The sequence below is a fragment of the Osmerus eperlanus genome, chromosome 6 (assembly GCF_963692335.1).
Source record: "Osmerus eperlanus chromosome 6, fOsmEpe2.1, whole genome shotgun sequence".
Lineage (NCBI taxonomy): Eukaryota > Metazoa > Chordata > Actinopteri > Osmeriformes > Osmeridae > Osmerus > Osmerus eperlanus.
Genome location: NC_085023.1, coordinates 8,682,243 through 8,703,719, shown reverse-complemented (window position 1 = coordinate 8,703,719; position 21,477 = coordinate 8,682,243). Strand labels below are relative to the sequence as shown.

At 40.4% G+C, this 21,477-nt stretch overlaps 1 protein-coding gene across 3 annotated transcripts in view; it reads right to left on the bottom strand.

Moving 5' to 3' along the window:
* Positions 1-21,477, bottom strand: part of rps6ka2 (ribosomal protein S6 kinase, polypeptide 2) — a 182,713-nt gene that overhangs the window by 53,834 nt on the left and 107,402 nt on the right. For all 3 annotated transcript variants that reach the window (XM_062463269.1, XM_062463268.1, XM_062463271.1), the window contains 8 exons: positions 17,323-17,429; positions 17,075-17,112; positions 16,835-16,977; positions 10,434-10,504; positions 10,250-10,338; positions 9,757-9,821; positions 9,131-9,233; positions 7,383-7,513 (listed from right to left, as the gene is read on the bottom strand). In XM_062463269.1, the coding sequence (XP_062319253.1) occupies positions 7,383-7,513; positions 9,131-9,233; positions 9,757-9,821; positions 10,250-10,338; positions 10,434-10,504; positions 16,835-16,977; positions 17,075-17,112; positions 17,323-17,429 (747 nt within the window). The remainder of the gene's footprint in view (positions 1-7,382; positions 7,514-9,130; positions 9,234-9,756; positions 9,822-10,249; positions 10,339-10,433; positions 10,505-16,834; positions 16,978-17,074; positions 17,113-17,322; positions 17,430-21,477) is intronic.

The window sequence follows — 21,477 nt, the reverse complement described above, 5'->3', positions numbered from 1 at the left end:
GAATGAGGCCATTGTGTTCAGCATCCCGAGCGGGTCTGCGAGCGCAGAGAGGGTTTTTTCCGCTGCCGGCCTGCTGTCAAGAAACCACCGCATGAGTCTGAAGCCTCAGACCAGAGGCGTTGTTAGACATAACACTCTACTGGGGCACAGGCCCCTAATTTTTCCTTTCAAGCTTGCTGCGCACAATTCACTACTAGGCTATAGAAACTCCCCTTGCTTAACCCACTATACAACAGGTCAGGGACCTAAGTTTGATATCAGCTTTGGCAGGGACATCAATAGTTAATACGAGCATGCACATTGTTTCGCATTCATTTGAGCGCAAATACTGTTTTTTTGAGCTTCATGTAATATTGTTTTTATGTTTTAATCAAAATAGGATGATCGGTAGGCCTATCATTTAGAAACTATCTTTAGTTTTACAATGTTTTCTTATCCTACCTCAATTCTGACTTGTGTGCCGAGTCCCCAGCTGACACCCAACATTGCAACATTGCCAGTAGGTTGCTGCAACATTGTGAATCAGCTGGTGGGTTAACTTACCTGGTTATGTTGCATATCCTGCTTTCTGGAATACCCCCCTGGACTTCTGTGTCCTTGCTGCAGTGGCTATTTGGCGAGCGGGCTGACATGGAATTCGGCATGCAAATAGGTTTGTGTTTTCGGTTAAACACTTTTACAAGCGTTGATTGGGATACTGCGTACATTTTTTCTGGGATTATCAATCTTAATTAATGCACTGACTAATAAAGTAAATTGTTAAAAATCTAACTTTAGATTTTACTGGGGCACAGCAGATTTAGACTGGGGCACGTGCCCCAGTAAAAAGGGTATAACAACGCCCCTGCCTCAGACTTTGGCCAAAGAACGTTAGATAGGGTAAGGAAAGCAATTAATTTGTATTTTGTTTTAAAGGTTGACAATGAGTGTAGGCCAATTAAATTTGTAATGCACGTGCACGGCTGCACGCTGTACAAAAAGTCTGTTAGCTTATAGGCCAAAACATTTTGGGCTAATAATTTACTTTAAAAACTTTGATGTGTAGACTCACTAGCCAGCCTGTATATTTAATTAGCCCCACTGATACGTTTAATTTTACAGGACTTTTTGTGTTGTATTCCTTTTTACGCAGGCCTAATTTGTCATTTGAAATAAATCATTTCTATTTGAAAAATTGTCGTTGCTCTTTTGTTCTTTGGGCTGTGGTTTAAGCTAAAAGTAAAATCCATGCAGATTTCTTTATTTTTTTGGAGTGAGCGGTAGGGCGATTTGAGTGGAGCGGGATGCAATCTGCGTTGATCGCTGAGCGATAATGAGCGGCGCGGCTTTGAGCGGGGGAGCGGAGGGGTGAACAACTCTGTGAGCGAGGAGCGGATGTTCTCACCGCTCCACTCCGCTCACATGCTCTGTGGCGCCTAGTTTCATTGTGATTACCTTCATTAACGATTGCTCCAAAGATATGTTTTGTATTGATTGTTTCATTGGGTGTGCTTTGCCTTCGGCAAGGGCACAACCTTTGTTCTCTCACATATTATTATTATTTATTTTTGCCCCCCTAAGCCTCAGTCAATATTTGGACTACATAGACAACCTATGTGTCAAAAGTTTCGTCTTGGTAGCGATTGAGTTGCTTGTATTTTTATTTACGTTCCGTTGCACGGTTTAAGAAGAAATTACGTTTTTGTTGCGAAAAGTGAAGCTAACGGTGGCTAACTTGCTAGCCACAGTCACTGAGTCTGGGAGATAGCTAGGCTAACTGCTTTACTGCAAGGCAGCTGCAGAAACGCCACAAGCAAAGAGGCCTGGGTGATAACAACACATACTACAGCGGTCTATGATGCATCTGTTTTCAATCGTTAAAATAAACATTCCTCACAAATACATTTTAGTTGTAGGATTTATTATGATATTAGATTACAAGTAAACGATTTGTGGGTGAAATTATCATTACCTGTGTGTCTTCAAACCAGTGTAGCTCACTGCAACGCTGTAGCCTACGCGAGACACACTAGTCTACCCTTACAAAAAAGAAGTATACTTCAAGTTTATTTTGTAAGTATACTTAATATAAAAAGTATACTATTATCATGTTACTTAAAGTATACTAGCAGTGTACTTATTTATATACTAGTTTTGTACTAAGTAAACTGAATTGGCCCACTTTTTAGGTCATTTAGTACACTTTAAAGTACACTTATAGTGTATTTCAAGGTTTACTTATGAATACTGTAAAGTAGCCTGTGTAGTGCACTTTCAGTTCATCAAGTATACTTCCTAAAGTACTTCAAAGTATACTTTGGAATACTCTAAAGTAGCCTGTGTAGTGCACTTTCAGTTCATAAAGTATACTTCCTAAAGTACTTAAAAGTACACCTTGGAATACTCGAAAGTAAGCTGTGAAGTGCACTTTCAATTAATGTAAGTACTTCAAGAAGTAAACTTCATAAATTTAATTTTACTATTACTTACTAATATATTATAATGTTTAGGAGCCCCTCAAACGCCTCAGATTATAAGTCACTTAGCGAGAACGGGGGCCCTTGCAAAGTGAAGGCCGAAATATGCTTCTGCGTCTCCGTTTACGGATGGGCGGGCGCACGGATACGCACGGATACGGACGGATAGACTTCGTTTATGGTTCTCCGTAGGCTGTGGGTGCTGAAAACAATTCACCGCCAGAAGAGTAGGTGGCGCAACGGTTTTTTGTAAGTCGTCGTGGAGTGTTTATTTACCTAGGTTATCGAGAAGTCGGAGCAAATTAACAAATTAGCCGTTTCATCAATAACATACGCACATTTTCAGCAACTACACTGCCCATTTCTCGTCACATTTTAATTCAGATGCAGATTTACATGTACTGTTTAGCTGAAATATGAATTGTGAAAACTTACAGCAATGGCGATCAAAGGATTCTGTTCGTCCTGTTTATCACGGCAACCCCGCCCCTGACGCAAGCGGTTCTTAATACTGACCAATCACAGCCAAGGGGGTCTCCATAGCTCTCCGAAATTACGACGGATAGGTAGAAAATTCAGGAGGTGCACGTCGAGCTCTCCGTGGCTCTCCGAGGGCTGACGGAGAGCTCGTAGAGGGCGTTCCACGGAGACGAGGGCGTTCCCATGTGTCCGTTTTTCGAAAAACGCAGAAGCATATATCGGCCTTTACACTACAGATTCTTAGCTGAAAGAAGCTATTCACGGCGCAAGCGTTGCAAGAATCCAGCTCTTCTTATGAAACGTAACAGTCATTTAACTCATGGTTACAATGGTAAACCACCACAACAATGACCACGCAACAAAACATTACATTTTAAGCAGACAGATTTAAAAAACAAAATTCATGAAGTTACATTTGTATTTCGAACAAACGGCAAACTCATTAGCACATTTTAACACTATTTACCGCCTTGCATCATGGGAATTGACCAGCCAATGAGCCACGCTATCTTTTTTCACGTCGTTTCGTTCTTCAGTCAGTTTGACAGAATAACCTTCAAATGCATAATGCAATCCTTCTGTCTGCTTCTTTCTCAAGTAGCTTTTTCGTTTTTTCCATTAATACTCCAATTTATAATTATTAGTATAAGATTATAGGGCTTCAGAATGTTTTGTTATTCAATTATTCATTCATATCTAAAAAATGTAACCTGTAAGGTACTTTAAAATTAATATAAATAATATAATAGAACATAAAAGTACATCCTACTCCAGAAGAAATGTATACCATTTTCTGTTTCTAAGCATACTTCTTAAAAGTATATCAAAAGTGAACTATTTTCTAAGCATACTTCTTAAAAGTATATCAAAAGTGAACTAAAAGTGTACTATCCATATTTTAGTATACTTTAATATACTTCTTTTTTGTAAGGGTAGTCTAGTATCTAACAAAAACATCTCCACAGCTGTTTAGAAGTCAAACGGCGACAGAACATGTTCGGCACTACCCTTACTTAAATCAACAGTCGTTCAATAGGTGAAACTATCTGACTAGTGACTACTAACCTGAACTCCATTGCCACAGCCTAAACTTTGTACATCTGTTCATGAAAATAATTAATTTCAGCCTAAACCGTACAACGGAACGTTAAATCGAATTCAACCAACGCAATCGCTACCAAGACGAACACAGTCTAGTACTGTACCGTAGTAGTACAATTTACCGGGTCAGCTTCTCCACACAGGGCTATATCGCATTTTGCGTTGTTACTGACAATGATCGCTACCACTGAGATTTTTATGAATGAGGGATTTTCCCCTAAATAAATGTCAATCTTATTTACGTTTTTGGGGGCATATTTTCAGTTAGCAGATGGTACTATTTGAATCGCGATTCCATCTGAGATAGCTACTGCCGGTAACGTCGTTGTTAGAATAAGCTTCAGAGGGGGTTCTTTATTAATGAATGAATGCAATATGAGTAGGCTAGAAAATATCACGAGAAGGGAAAACCTTGAAAGGACGTTTAAGTCACAGAGATTAGGTCAATTTTTACACCGGTCTGCCAAATGTATTCGTTTTGATTCAACTATGAGGCTTCTGATCACCATTTCCTCTTGGGAAATGAGAAGACAACTATTTCGTTCTACACTTCACTCTTAGTATTTTGAGTTGTAAATGAGCAGCAAATGCTTTTAAATCTATGTAATCTTTATAAATAATAAGTATGCATTTTTATATAAAATTTACTGAAATATCAGTTGTAAAAATGTCATTAAAAAACGCACCCCTCTGCAACCGACGCAAGCAAGCACACCCTACAATTTCCCCAGAAATTGTACCCTCTCTAGTTATTATTATGTATTGATTATCTTACTATTTAGATAAAAAACTATTATTTGCATTTAAAACTACTGGTTCTCCTTGTATGTATCGCTCAAACTAAGGCAGTGAAAACCTTGAGCTAGTTGGCTTGATTTGGCAATTATTGTTTATAGACATACACTTTCGAAGTAGGTGACTACTGAGTCACTTTCAGTAGGGCTTTCAATGCTCCGAAGTTGATATTGTAGCCTCTGGGGTCAGTTTACATACTGTGACTGTGGATAAGTATATATCCATAGTAGAGATAAACGGTTGATTAGTGAATAAGCTTACTTTAAGGTCGGAGCCCTGATCAAGCATACGATTCTCACCTATGTCCGAGATTCATGTCAGAATCACATTTCTAAATTTGAGTCAGATATTAACGAGTCAATCTGCCTCCCTCTCCCTGGGTTGTAAAGTGTTAACTGATCAATATAGAATGTTACCAGTTGCTTGTAAAAACAGGTGACTGACTGAATTAAGTTCTGGCGGAGATAGGAAGGGAATCCTAAGGGTTTATAGGTTTATGGTGTGATCTTAACTGCTAAGGGGAAATCTTGTGGAATGTAAGAAACAATAGATTCTGATTCGTTTTAGAAACCATAGGTGTGACTTTATCCTGTAAGTCAGGGTGGAGCCTTACTATTGTAGCACAGTCCACAGACAAAGCACGGTACCATCACACATTCTCCTACCCCCGACAAGGAAAGGGTCTTCCCCCTTTGTCCTTATCCCAGAGGAGAAGCTTCAAAGCTTCTGGCCCAGCATGGGGTCAGATACAGAGGCCACACGGCCCCAGTATCAGACAAAGGATTTACAAGGAAGAACTTTCTTATGTGGATTTACAAACATATTCTCAAGGACTACATGGCTCATGGACATTATTTCAACGACAGTAGTTAATGTGTTATAATGTGTGTTTTTCTCATTTACTTAGAACGTTGTTTAATTGAGGCTTGATTATAACTTCCCTTCAAGTATAGTTAAGTCAGCCAATCTTGATATCAAAATGATTGTACCATACTAACAAAACCATTTATGAATGTTGTATTGTCATATTCTGAAGTTTATGCATTCCATGGACAGTTGAAATAACCGAACTCAAAAGGTACAACTACTTCACACCTAGGCAGATCTCAGGACGACGCCCAGGTGGGGGGAAACTGACCAATGAAAGAGGTCACCTTCACGGGGACCCCCCCTTTTCCTTTGGAGTATAAAACCCCCAAACGTACAATCACCCCCGCTTGTTCGTAGGATTAAACTGAAGTGCTCGCGACATTTCTAAACTATTCCTCTCAACCTGCAAATTCACTGAGCGCCCGGAACTTTGGCCAAAGATTCCGTTGTTCTATTTTCGTTGGACGATAACGAAACCATTGACTCTACCCTTCTTCAAACCGACAAAAGTAACTACGATTTGCAATATTTCTTACCTGTGACATATTGGCATGTTGTGATTGAATTGTTGATGTTGATTGTATTTTACAAATGAGTTAGCTTAACCCTTGCTAAGTCAGTTGCCCTTGCTCGTCCATTGTTACCACAAAGGCCTACCTGTCCCTCTCTACCCCTCTCTCACTCTCTCTCCCTCCCCCCTTTACACGCACTCTACACAGCCATTGTGTTGCTCGCCCTCATTTGCATCCAGCCACTGTACTACTCTGACTAACCCATAACTTATCTGGTATTTGTTCATTATAATTACATTCTCCTAAATAAATCATTGTGTATAATATTCGCGTATCACTCACGTTATCTGATCTGCTCTACTTTCATAGAATTCACGACTTAAGATTAGACTGATTATTACGAAGGCTATTATTTAAATATTATTCAATAAGGTTTCCTCTATCCCTTTAACAATAAGAGGTGGTGCCCTAAGAACTACATACTTTATTATTAAATTAAGTATTACTAATCTTAAACGAGCAAACCCCGCTACACTATTGATTAGGTTGATCATAGGGAGGACTTGTGACTGTGACAGACATGTATACTGATAGGATCAACAGATGTTAGAACTGTCCTGCATCAAACTCAAAAGGCATGTCGACTAGCGTGTTGCCCTTCGATAGACGGATCACAAATATCTTTGTTACTTACCATTGGTGTTAATAAATAATTGGTTAAATCAGGCATCCTGACTATTTTATCGTACAGTTAGAGGTAAAAATTCCAAAACAGTTCTGGTGTCAGAAGGGGATGACATGCGGTAAAGGGCCAGATTCGAACCCAAGCCACGCATGGCTTCAGCCTAAATGGTGTGCGCATTAGTTTGGTGAGCCACTGCGGAGCCCCATGTTCTAATTCATCCTAAATCAAAAGTCATGGATGACCAGATAGACAAAGATGGTCTGCAGCTTTGTCATTGTGCAGTAGAGAGTTGAAACCATGTCTGTCTGCAGAATTTGTCTGTTTGTTGACAGATTTGATTGATAGTCTGGTCTGAGGGACAATGGATCTGCACATGGCTCAGTGAACTATGAGGCAGATGACAGGATACCCTCAGATAGTTACATAACTGGAGCGGCTCAGAGCTGAATATAGAGATTTAGAGCTGAGACTTGGAGGCATTACCTGTACAATGGGGTTGACGGTGTTTGGTCGAAATCCGGCAATGGACTGTTCCTGTCCCAGACTGGTGGCAACAAAACTGAAACCCCTGAAGAGCTGGTGGGTGTTTGCACTGGGGGGGACTCCTGGGGAGTCTGTGGATGCAGGGGGAACAACAGACATCAGTCATACTTTTTAGTCACACTCAAGCCATTAGGATATCTAGGACACTGATGTTGCAGACAAGTCCTCCATCAGACAGTTGATTGGATGGCAGCCATATGTTGGAAGGCAGCAGGATTGGTATCAACCAATACACATCTAATTAACTGTATATCTTTTCAAATACTGCTGTGATCCAATCAACTGTCTGATGGAGGGCTGTCAAATTATAACACTGTTGTGTTTTAATAGGTGACTGAAATACAGGATTGTGTTGACAGCTGATCGGATGACAGAAAAGCTGGTATTGACAGTAGAGAAAGAGGGTCAGTCAGTTTGGTTGCCTGGTACAGCTCAAGCAGCACTTAAGGACACCCAGGCTGGGCACCCATGCTTGAACAGTGGGTAATGCAGGTTCAGCAAATGTTAGAACATTTCTACATTTGGAATTTATCTTGCTTTTAAGAGGAAATCTGAACTGACCATGTAAATCTTTGTATTCATGTTGACTACGAAACAACAGACATATAGTAGGCTAAATGCAAAATGATCTGATATCTGGCATGTAGGGCTGCAACAACGAATCGATTAAATCGATTAAAATCGATTATTAAAGGCGTTGGCAACAAATTTCATTATCGATTCGTTGTGTCGCGCGATTATTACGCCACTCAATATGTCGCAGAGATGTTTGAGTATTAAAAAAAAAAGTTTAGTTGGGAGCGGAGCGGAGGTAGAGGAAAGGCCATCGGAGAGACGTTGTTGAGTAACGTTATTCTGAAACACATGGCGGAGGCAGAGAAATCAGTACGACCCAAGTCATCCAAGGTGTGGGAGCATTTCACACTAAATACATCGAATCAGTGTGTTAATTGACCGAGGTGAAGTTAGTTTCATATTCGACATTCGTCTCACATTCGGAAGACGCTACTTTGCAGCATCGCGTTAGGGACCGAGTGAAAACAACCCATAACATTTTGATTTGATTAACATTTTATCATATTTTTTGAAATATAAAACCTCAAACAGACACCAGAGTATCTTAACAATGGCTGCTATACTTCCACAGCCTTTACTTTTTCAATGAAGTTTCAAATAAAATAATAGAAAATCACTAATCTTTGAAAATAGCTTAATCCTCGCAAATCTTAACTTTTTTCAAAATTGTGTCAAAAAATCTTAAATATACACCTGATTATTCTAATAAAGTCTGGCCTACTTCCACAACCTTTCAATTTTCATTAAAGTTTTAAACAAAACTCAAATAAATTGCTCATCTTGGAAAATAGCATTAAATCCACGCTAATATTAATAACCTTTTCAAAATTGTGTGCCTGTTTGTGCACATTCTGAAGATTTTTTGCACTGTGAATTTGTCAGTTCTGTTTTTGATTAAAGGGTTGGAAATTAATGCTTTTTTGTTTTAGTTTTTTTTATCCGATTAATCGAAAAAATAATCGATAATCATTAATCGATTATTAAAATAATCGTTAGTTGCAGCCCTACTGGCATGTATCAAATATTCACCTTTCAGATTACAGTAACTAGTTCTACATCAGCAGTACATCGCTACATCAGCAGTGTGTGTGATTGTGTCTTTGGATTCAGACCTGTGGGAGTTTGGGAAGTGAACTCAGGATCAAAGTGGAACGTGTCCTCAGGCCGTCTTACAGCTGGTTTGAATGGAGGCTTAATTTCTCTCCTGTATAGCTTCTACAGAACAAGAACAACACAGGAGGAGCTCAAAAGGGCTGTGATTATTCACTTCAACTCAGGTCCAAGATTGCAGGTGCAATCATCGCTACCTTGGTTTTTATGGGCAAAACACAAGGAATAAGGGAGTAGGAAAATATTGAGTAGACAGCGAGTGTGTGTATATCAGGATTAAAAACACATCTAGGTTCAACCTAACAGTAGGTGCTATAAGTAAAAGATAATTATCTACAGAAAATGAGAAACAGCTCTTCATTCTGAAGTTTTTCTGCCTGTTGTCTGTCTGTCTGTCTCCCTCCCGGCCACCCGCCCACCTGCCAGCCAGCAGAGAAAGACATGTAGAGAGAAGGAGAATGTTCTCTCTATTCTAGAGAACATCCTGTTGAAACCAAATTCATATTCCCTCTGGCAACAGTTGCCTTTCAGGTAGGGGACAAGATAGAGGGCGGGGAGTAGAAATGGAGATTGGGTGGAGTGAGTAGAGAGGAGAGTGAGGTTTGTACCCAAGTAGGTTTGTACTTACGTTCCAGTCTACAGGTGCAAAGAAATCATGTCTCTTGATCTCCTCTACCCCATCCGGTCCAGCTCCTAACACACACACACTGATTATTGTAGAATGTGGGAGTGAGTTTAGGGGGATGAGTGTAACCGAGTTAACCTCTCTCCTCAGTATAAATACCACCCACCCGTGCAATGGAATCGCTAGCTTTTCTGTGTTGTAGCTGGCTAAATCTGTGTTTATGAAAGGTGGTTGTACCATGCCTGAGTCAGAAGACCCTAGTCCCGGGTTGAGCAAGTCAGGTAGGAAATACTGATAAGAAATGCAATGACACATCACATCAGCAGGTGATGAATCATGTATGAAGTGATTTATGGAACTATTTATATTTACCCTTCTGTCTGGCTAACCATAATCCTACCTGCTCAGCCCTCATGTCCTGCTGCAATACTGAAGCAAGACAGACTGATATACACAACACACACATATTTGTAACATAAACTGCCAAACACTGTACCTAATCTGTTGGTAGGATTTCTTTTGAATAGTGCTCGTAATAAACTCTGTACCTCAGGGCTGAGGAACTGAGGCATGCCCAACTTTGCCCTGCAACAAAAAATCAACAACAATCAGCAGAGATGTATCTTAACGGACATTTCAAACACAGAAACATAGGAATGTATAAGTGTCTTTGATCTTACTTCAGAATCAGAGCCATTGTCTCTTTACGGTCCTTCCCTTGGAAAGGTAGTGACCCTGTCAACATCTCAAACTGACATGCAAGCAAACAAAAAACAGAAACAATTTCAACTTAGGCTGTGAAACTAGTCTGGTCCGGGGCAGGCTAACTGTCAGGCTTAGTGTGACTTGGTGCTTAACCAGACCTTCCTGTAACACTGACCCAACGGGAAAACGATGATTTACCACGGATATTCTCATTTTCTTATTCTCATCAGTTCAATATGTTCAACATTGATAGAAAATCAACTTAAATAGCCTACATAGGCTACAACATTTAGCCTAATGCATTAAACAATGATGAACAATGATTTGATACACACCACGTTAAACGTAGCCTATGGCTAGCCTACAGTAGTTTGTGATTTCAAATGTTTAGGCATCAGGCATAGGCCTATCTCAATCTAAATTATCCGAGTATAATTATCATAGCTATATAGTTGTTAACAGTCTACAATTGCAAAACAAACCTAAATCCATAGGCTACATCTATATCCTCCATTTTCCCGACACAACCATGTTAAAAAGTTAGGCTACTGGGTAATGTATTGATTAATAGTAGGCTATTTATTTAAAACAATGTAAAAAAAAAAAGTTAATTTACATGTGTTTAGAGGGTGTCTGTTACTTAATCAACGACGTAACTAAAGGTCTAAAAAAGGACCTTGACCTACGTAGCCTATCGTTCACGTCAATCATGGTGTGTCGTTTCATTTTGATGAAGCGGTGGATGAGGGAGCTGTCATACTACACGGCTTAAAGGGAACGTTCTTTCTGGAAGAAGTCACGTGGCCGTGTGCATTGCTTTTGCCGTGGTGGATTGTATGATCCATGTTTTACCTCTCTGGCTGCTTAAGAATAGGGTGCACGTGCAATTAGCTTGACTACTTAAATCTGACTTGAATTAGTAGGACTGCGTGAGCTGAAATTGGCCTTTATGGAACCGCTTTAGCCCCGCTTGACTTGTTAAGCTAATTCAAGTCTGGTTTGGGACTTTAAGTCCATATTATTTGAGCGCCTTTATGGAACAGGCCCCTGATATGTCCCATTTATTAAATAAACAATGTAGATTAACCACACAAATTGCTGACAAAATAATATTTTTTTCTCTGATCTAACACTATATCATTTTCTGTCATCCTTGCTCTTCATCCCTCTGTCTTTTTCTTTAGATTTAAATTGGAATTAATTGCAGCAGGCATCTATATTAAAATAGTGTAATAATGTGCCAGTCTGACCTGTCCTTATGTCTCCTATTATGCAACTGTTGATCTATGTGACTGTGCATACTGTGACGGTGAAAGAAATTCACTCTTGGAACTCTTCAACACTGCATGCCTGGAGATGGGCCAACTCCTCTAAAACATACACAGCAGTAATGTATAGTGTATGAAGAGTAAATTGTGTCTGTTTCATTGTAGATTAAGTTATTGAAAATCCTTAACTATAGCAAGGATGCCCTTATTATCCTGATTGGAGACATTTAGACATTTAAATGTGATTTACATAAATACATACTCCCTGCTCTCTCTCTACCTTAACATTTCCTTTGTGTCATCCCACCATTCCCCTCTTACCACCTCTTTGCTCTCTTCTGTCCTCCCTCCCCCCAGTTCTTCTACTCTTGAGGAAATTAGATTTTCTAGACAGGTAGATTATATTTCCACCTGTGGGGTTGCTCTGCATAGGTCTAGACAAGTGTGCTAAAACTAGACTTGTCCTGGCTGGTACAATTAACCTTTTCATGTTCCTGTTAAATTTGCCTGAAAACGCCTAAACAGCATACCCAAAGTAAATTGGAAGCTGTTCTTGAACCATTTGGAGTACATGCATGTAAATGATCTCTTTTGAAAGCTGACACTCTGAAGTTATGTCCCCTGTTGTCAGGACCCCTGTCAGTCCTTCTAGTGTTGAGTAATAGAAGCTTGAACACAAGGAAAGTGAAAATTTCTATTTCCGCCTAGATTTTGTTTTGAAAACAGAGGCCTGAATAGGCCTAGAGGTGGTAGGTATTATCTGGAAGACTAAATTGGACCACAGGTTGAAGCCTTACCCAATTAAAATCAAAAGTCAAACATAATACCACAATATATTCATATTTGACACATGTTTTTATAAGAGTACATCCAGGAATTTTCTAAAAGGGTCTTTTGGAGACTCCAAAATGACCCTTTGTAACCAAGGTCAAGGTCAAATAAAAAGGTATTATTTTTCATAATTGTTATCTCTAATGAAAGGTGGTACTTAGAACTATCATATATAATAGCTAAATCCCTAATTAGTAATACTGAAACACAAAAACTGAAGCATGAACACATTGGAGTGCTTTATCTGATTCCAAGGATTGGCGCACAAAGAACACTGATTCTGTCAACCATATTGCGCAATCGACTGTTATTTTGAAGGCTCCACAGACGCATACAAATGAGGTATTGGCATTTTCAGCTAGCTGTCAGCTACAAGGCTAACGAGCTAATTTCAGAGCCAGTCGAAGCCAGTTCGAGAAATTTGTTTAGAACGAGTGTGGGGGGGGGGGGCGGGGGGGGGGCAGGACGCACAGACCTAGTTGGCTTTAGAGGGCTGTCAACGGGGCATGGAAGCTCCTATTGGGTCGAACAAGGTGTCAATCAAAAGGGGAGGGTTCAACGGACATTTTGAGACCTTCATTTTGTAAATACTCCGTTGATAAATCTGAGAAAATAACACTTTTATGTGAACAAGTTGTTTCTTCCGTCGGCTAACTTGCATAATGAAACAAAGGATAATGGCTATTCATGAACGTAAAACATTGTATTTGGACGAATTACTTTACATGGTTAGATACTTTGAACCCTTGGGACTTACGCAGATCAAGTTTTGATGGCATGATTTGCACACCTGGACCTATTTGAACAACTTAGGGTGAGTACAACTTTTTTCTTTGGCATTGTTGAAGGAATGTTCACCGGAAAAAGACGTTGACTTTGCTTGCTATTGCGACTTGATCTTGAATTGGTTTATTTCAATGGAAGCACAAGAATCGTAGCTTTCCAACGATGTATAACATGTGTAGCGTCTAAAAAATATATTTTTTAGAATTTAGTGCGTCGTAACTGAGGAAGGGGGAGGCAGCATTTTTGTCTCGCGAGCGAAACAGGAGCGTAAACAGGTTAAGAATACCACAAATAAATATAGCTGGAAGCAGCAATGAGGGGGCCAAGCAGGTTATATGACGAAAAAAACATTTTAGACATTCACGGAACAGGGTTCCGAATACACGTAGCAAGTTTGGTGTGAATCCATCAAAAAATCATTTTGATAGTTTGTGTGAGGATTGCATTGACTATACACAGCTTGACTACAGGTAGATTGCGACTGTGGTGTACCTGGCTTCCTTTGCAGTGGCTTACAGTCTTGCTAAACAGAGAATCAGAGACATGACAAGCTCGTCGGCTTTGGCTGTATTCGAACCTCTGAGGTTGCTGTTGCCAGGACACCAACTTATCCTAGTGAGCTATTCTCAGTGCTGAAAATCAGAGTTCAGTTACTGGGTAAAAATATAAGCAGTTTTTCCTGTGGCAAGTGGTTGTCAGATTTGGCCCAAGTTTAAACAGCTGTAATTCAGTCCTATTTTGACATGTCAAGGTGATTGTGGTCTGAAGATAATCTGTGCCAAAAATGTTTTATTCTTTCATTCAAGAAGATTTGACAAAAATTGTGGGAGGAGTAGGCTTTCAAAGGTTTTTGATAAAAGCGGAAATTGTGGAAAACCTATAAAACCGGAAATTGATGCCATGGTGTGTTGAACTCGGCTTGATCAAAGGAATCCAACGGTACCTCATTTTTGACAATCAGACAAGTGGTTCAAAAGTTACATGTGTAAACGCAACTCCAACTTTGACACGTTGGTGGCGCTAGAGTGCCCAAGTATGAGACATGTAACTTTGTGAATTGGACTAGGGGACTGTCCCCAATGAGGGTGCCAAATTTCTAAACTTTCGACCAAGCTCTTCTAGGGCCTGCCATAGGAACCCATGGCGGAATAATAATAATAATAATAATACTAACAAATACAATAGGTGCCTCGCAGCTTCACTGCTTGGCCCCTAAAAAGAATAAAACTAACAATAACAACTAACAATAGGTTTCCTCCTGATGGATTGCGAACCATTGAAAAATGTATATTCTTCACAAATTGTCACTGTATAGAAAAATACATGCTGCAGACTTATCAATGGGATAACAAATCTGAAATGCAATACCATCAAGATCCACAAGGGCCTTTGCTTCAAGCTAAGGAGTGAAGGGTGGGGGCTTGGTCAGCCCACCCATTCCAGAAAGCCTTGTATCTTTGAGCGTCAGGGCGTGGCCTGTAGCACCACCTATGGGTAATGGTGGGCCATTTGTGGTGTGGTAGTTACTCATGGTCTATACAAGTGGTTCTCAAAGTGGGGGGGGGGGGGTCGCGAGACAACGAGGGGGGGTCGCGAGATGATTTCCAGAAATCAAGGAACATTGTAAAACAATTAGAAATTGCATATTTTAGCCAACATTTTTACAAGTTAAAAATAGTAGTTAAATTAATGCATGCAAATAAAAAAGCCATCAGCCTTTAGATTTTCCATTCACTGTAAGTACGGCAAACCATCTGACATCCAAGCAGGAGGACGCATTAGTTGAACTGTCAAGAGACCGAACGTTAAAGACAGCGTTCTCAGCCAAGACACTGACAGGCTGAGTTTTGGATTTCATTGGAGAGGGAATACCCATGGCCATGGGAACTAGGGGCGATGAGGGTGATGCAGCACCCCTTGATAGCACGAAATTTAAAATAATATGACTTGAAAATCCACCACCGCGGCACAGCCCCACAGTAGCGAACTGGCCATCGGGAGCACCGGGAGAAGAATAACGATGGAAAACCAGGCTAAGAAACGTAAGGGTGGGGCTGAAAAATTAAGAGACAAAAATACATCACCTTCACTAGATAAGGTTTTACCAATTGCAAAACAGCTGTTTATTTTACACTAAAGCTTAAAAAATATTTTGCGCTCAAATAAAGGCCCAAAAATTTGGCATTCCATTGGCATTTACTATCGAACTCCCGAACTAGCATCACATCAAGTATTGCATGCATTAACAGGTTAGCTGTGATGGCGTATACGGGGCCCGGTTCTGGTGGCCCGGTCTGGATCAGATTCAGGGCCTATTTTTACTCCCACGTATACGTAAACCACCTCCGTGGATGCGGGGGTCGCGAGTCACTGGCACCATTATTTTAGGGGTCGTGGGCTGAAAAGTTTGAGAACCCCTGGTCTATACTATCAATGTTTCACTTTTTACCATTGTATACAAAATCGAAAATGCAATGACACCAAGGTCTTCTATAGCCTGGCTCTGCCCTTCTATGTACTTCCGCTCAATTTTATTTTTGCTTCTGTAAATAGGTCTGGCCATGAGGTACCTAAGTCAGATTTTTCAGGTTGATTTTCTACCGGTGAATCAGCGAACATAGGGATTTTTTTTTTGTTGGTGGCCATGATGGTTGTGGCCCTCCTCCCCACGGGGTTCGGGAACAGTTTGATTTTCCAGCTACGGCAGCTAGCTCTGTTACAGTATTGGTGAAGGAATTGGCTAAGGCGAACGCTAGTGATTGGTTATGGCAGATCAGAGTGGCTCTGGGCAGATCCAATAGTTTTAAACTTTAACAGAGTACCCGCCTACAAGTCAACGCTTGTCAATGGAGCGAGGCCAGACTCTCTGTACAAATGCAATGTACGAGAGTCTGGTTAGGACCAGGCTAAGTCTTCTAGGGCCTATGCTGAAAATCAAGGAGTGAGTGGGGGCTTGGTCAGCCCACATTTCCTGTCATGTCCTGAAATGTTGTGTGTGCGTCTCCAAGCTTGTGCGTGTGTCAAGGGAAAGGCTGAGTGTGTGAGAATGTGGAGCGCACGCACTGAGGAGCAAGGGGAGACATTTCATTGGAAATATCCCTAGCAATTAGCCAAGCATGCATATTTGAAATATTAACAAAAAATCAATTTTTCATTTTACAGTCAACTTTTTCTCAGATTTGTGTACTAAATTAGGGGCCAGCGAACAATAACAATAGGTTTCCTCCTTACGGAGGAATCCTAATAAAACTAACAATAACAATAGGTTTCCTCCTGACGGAGGAATCCTAATAATAAAACTAACAAAAACAATAGGTGCCTCGCAGCTTGGCTGCTTGACCCCTAATAAAACTAACAATAACAATAGGTTATTGTTAGTATATGGAACCTTATAAATAATTATAATAAGAAGAAAAGGTAGAAACACTTAAGGTGGCTTCGCAGCTTCGCTGTTTGGCCCCCTAAAAGGGAGGTGGAAAGTGGAGACACACCATTAATACACCAAATGACCACCAGTCAGCACTCTGGGTGTGTCCTCGCCTGTTGACCACCTCTGGAGCCATGTATTCAATGGTACCACAGAATGAGTAGGTTCTTTTGTCGTGCTGTATGGCCTCCTTACTCAGACCAAAATCTGCAGGGTAGAAAACAAAGAAACATGGAAAACTCAGGGAGTCACCACAATGAGCACTATGCCCATATTAGGGGAGGAGGGGGAAACAGATCCTCACCTGTTATTTTTATATGACCTTCCTCATCTAGAAGAATGCTGTGAAGATAGAAGTTACCCAACATTTTTATATAATCCAAAGGGTTAGAATAAAGAATGTCAAATGGAGGAGGATTGTTTGAGTTTGTGGACTAGGTGTAGATGGCCCACAACTCCAGTTGGAAATTTGCAAAGATTATAGTTGAAAATAGGGAGATGGGGAGAGGCTGGAGGTAGAAGGTGGTTAGTGTGCCTGTGTGTGTGCCTTACTTCTCTGGTTTGAGGTCTCTGTAGATGATTCCCAGTCTGTGAAGGTGGTCCAGGGCAAGAGCCAGCTCAGCCAGGTAGAACTTAACATCCTCTTCTGTGAACATTACCTGGAAGGAGAAGAGAGACAAACAAATAGTTAGGCTTCAATAAAGAATGCTGCAAAAGGACATCGTACAATGACACTGAAAAGAGACTGGCGGGAAGAGGCTAGAGGAGTGCTCATAAGGAAAAAGAAAAAGGGAGCTTAAGCAGAGAGCAAGTTTGCACATAGACAAAGTTGCTGTTCCATATGAGAGATCTCATGTGAACCCCCAACACTCATTAATTAATATTTCAGACTGCAAACGTATGTACGTAGAGTACTTCCTGGTTTTAGCCGGTGAATAGCCGAATAAATGAAAGATGGACAGATAAATGGATGGCCTGAAGGACAATGGTTAGAGTGAGTGGCAAGGTGGGTGGATTGATTAAGTATTAAAGTTATTTAATACACACTACAACTATCAATATACCCTAACTTAGTTCAACAACCTTTTACATATTTTGTACCACTTAATTAGGGTTACTCCGGTAGGAGGGAACCTATTGTTTTTGTTAGTTTTATTATTAGGATTCCTCCGTCAGGAGGAACCCTATTGTAATTGTTGGTATTATTAGGATTCCTCCATCAGGAGGAACCTTATTGTAATTGTTGGTATATTGTTTTTGTTAGTATTATTATTATTATTAGGGTTCCTCCAGTAAGAGGTTTATTTATTTTTATTTATTTTTTATTTATTTTTTTATTTGTCAGGAATATTAATCTATCAGGCATTGCACAGTCAGTCGGTGAACAAGTTTAAAAAAGCTTTATTGCTTGCAGCCGGCCCACAAGGAGACAAAAACATCACACGCCATTGTGCTACAAAGTTTGTCTGGTTCACAAGTCTTCAGGTTAGACCCTTTATTAGTGAGAAGTCTCCTCCCCTGCATATCAGCTGTCAATATGATCGACCCCAGAGACAGAGTGCGCGTGCACGTGGAAACTTACAGAGTTCTCCGACCCTAGGCTTGACCATATGATTCACTCAACACAGATAAGGTTTATTGCACTAGGTCAGTTTGTTTACATAAGCCTAGTGTCATCTATAGGTCATGTAGGGAGAGGGCTCTCTACTGACAAAGGAATGCTAGCACCAGTATTTTCAGAATATAATCTTACATTCTAAATTTCTCCGACAGTATTCTTCTTATTAGGGTTCCTCCGGTAGGAGGGAACCTATTGTTTTTGTTAGTATTCTTATTAGGGTTCCTCCGGTAGGAGAACCCTATTGTTATTGGTGGTATTATTATTATTACAATGCTGGTTCCATGGGAGTCAATGGCAGCCCCTAGACCAGAACTGTAAAAGGTTGTGAAGTTTGGCATGTTGAAACTGCAGACCATTAGTAACTACCATACCAAACATGGGTCACTTTAGACAATAGGTGGCGCTACAGGCCACGCCCCAATATGTCCATTTTCAAAGTGATGCCATTTGCAGGCCATAAGTCCCAGAATTCTGAAATTCATCACATATGCCTTATTTCTCATGAGGAACAAAAAAGCCTCAAGGACCCATAAGGTCCGCCATGATGGATTTTGCTGTACTGTCCAAATTTGGTACAACCTTCAAAAATCTTCTCCTCATGAACCATAGATCCAATCGACTTGAAATGTGTTACAGATGTGTAGAATACATGTCTTTATATAGGGTGAAATGGAACAAGAAATGCAATACAAAATGGCTGAAAGGGGTGTATGTATGTAAATGTGTGGCGCTACAGGCCATGCCCCAATATGTCAATTTTCAAAGTGATGCCATTTGCAGGCCATAAGTCCCAAAATTCTCAAATTCATTACATATGCCTTATTTCTCATGAGGAACAAAAAAGTCTCAAGAAACCTATAATGGCCACCATATTGGATTTTTCTGTACAATAAAGATTAAGGATTTTTTTTTTCAAAATTGCCAGTGATTATCTCCAGACTGAGCCTCACAAAAGGCATCCTAGGGATCTCTGATTTTCAAAACCGTTAGTCCGGTACAGCAAATCAAAATCGGCAGCAAAGCAACCAAACAGGAAGTTGGATCATATCTCAGCAAATCTTTGAGATATCAACACCAAACTTGGTATGTCACAAATTGAATTTATCGCTAACGCTAAAATAATGCTTTACACATCCGCCGGTCAAAAAGCGATACTTTGATTCAATCACAAGTTCAAACTAGAGAGGGTACAATTTCTGGGGAAATTGTAGGGTGTGCTTGCTTGCGTCGGTTGCAGAAGGGTTTTTAATTACATTTTTACAATTGATATTTCAGTATATTTTATATAAAAATGCATACTTATTATTTATAAAGATTATATAGATTTAAAAGCATATTGGGACAGGGTTGCTTCTTTTCCCACATATTAAATACACATCCAGTGACTAGCTCTGTTAGTGACGTAAGTAGCGTCATTGACTGTGGCTAGCAAGTTAGCCACCGTTAGCTTCACTTTTTGCCACAAAAACTTAATTTCTACTTAAACCGTGCAACGGAACGTAAATACAAATACAAGCAACTCAATTGCTACCAAGACGAAACTTTTGACACCTAGGTTGTCTATGTAGTCCAAATATTTACGAAGGCTTAGGGGTGTGAAGAGAAACAATAATAATAATACATATGTGAGAGAACAAAGGTTGTGCCCTTGCCGAAGGCAAAGCACACCCAATGAAGACTCTTGAGAATGTTTAGTACACGAATCTGATAAAAAGTTGAATATAAGATGAAAAGTAGATTTTTTATGAATATTTCAAATATGCATGCTTGGCTAATTGCTAGGGCTTATTCCCCAAATCCTCTCTCCCTCTGCTCCTCAGCGTGCGCACTCCAAATTCTCACACACACAAGGGACCAGAGCCCTTGACACACTTGCTAGCTTGGGGAGACCCACACACAACATTTCAGGACATTGTGGGCTGACCAAGCCCCAACCTTCACTCCTTGGCCTAATAGCCATTCTAGACTAGTAGCCATTCTGTGGCTAGTTTGAACACAGCTAATTCTACTGTTAAAAGAAACAGAATGTCTTCTTCTTCAGAACTATAAAGTTGAATCAAACAAACACAGCTTGGTCATTCTATGGTCTTCTTTGGCACAATTAAACTAAGGACTAGACTTTTAAGATAGCATGACCAAAGCAGTTGGTGACAGAGAATTTCAGACAATAACTTAAACATAGTCTTGCATTAAGAGTAGAGTCAAGAAACATAGAGTAAATGTGCTAATGGTTGATGAAACTCATTGCTCTGAGTTGGTGCATGTCAATTTAGGCAGAAGTCCATGAGTGGTGATATTTGACAACCTCAAATCAAATCAAATCAAATTTATTTGTATAGCCCTTTTTACACGCAAGCATGTCACAGAGGGCTTCACATATGCCCATAGAACTGCCCCTCAACCAACCTAAACCCTCAAGGAAGACAAGGAAAAACTCCCCAAAAAAACTCTCAACAGGAGAAAAAATGGAAGAAACCTTGGGAGGAGCAATTCAGAGAGGGATCCCCTCCTCCAGAGACGGTTGGTGAGAGAGAGGAGCAGAACACAGGCTAAACATAGTCATACAGTGTTGATGGGTTTTGAAACACCAAAATCCATTGTTCAACTTTATAGATGTAGGACAGGACCGGGAGACTCGCGACCAGGTCCAGCGTTGGCCGACCGACGACCAGGCAGGTGCTGACAACTCAAACCCCCCACACCACAAGGGATGTGTGTGGGGGGGACAGAGAGAGGAGAGCAGGGATTAGAGAATGCCAGGAGCAGCTAACAGTTACAGTCATAATAGAATGAGATCCCCACCGGTCAAGGGTGGACTGGTGCAGCAATTTAACAGAGCAAAAAAGGGGAATTTGATGCAACCCCACACACCAAGACAGCGACAGCCCCCCTCGTTTGGAACATGAAACAGTTCTCTTCCCTCTGTTCCGGGGGAAGAGAACTCTAAAATAAGTTATACTTATAGAATAAGGATGGAAACAACCCGTCCCCCGTTGCCTCCAACTAGTAACATACTTACCTTTAACAGTCGTAGAATTGACTAAACAATAACGTTTTTAAACTAATTTTAAATGTCGAAACAGTAT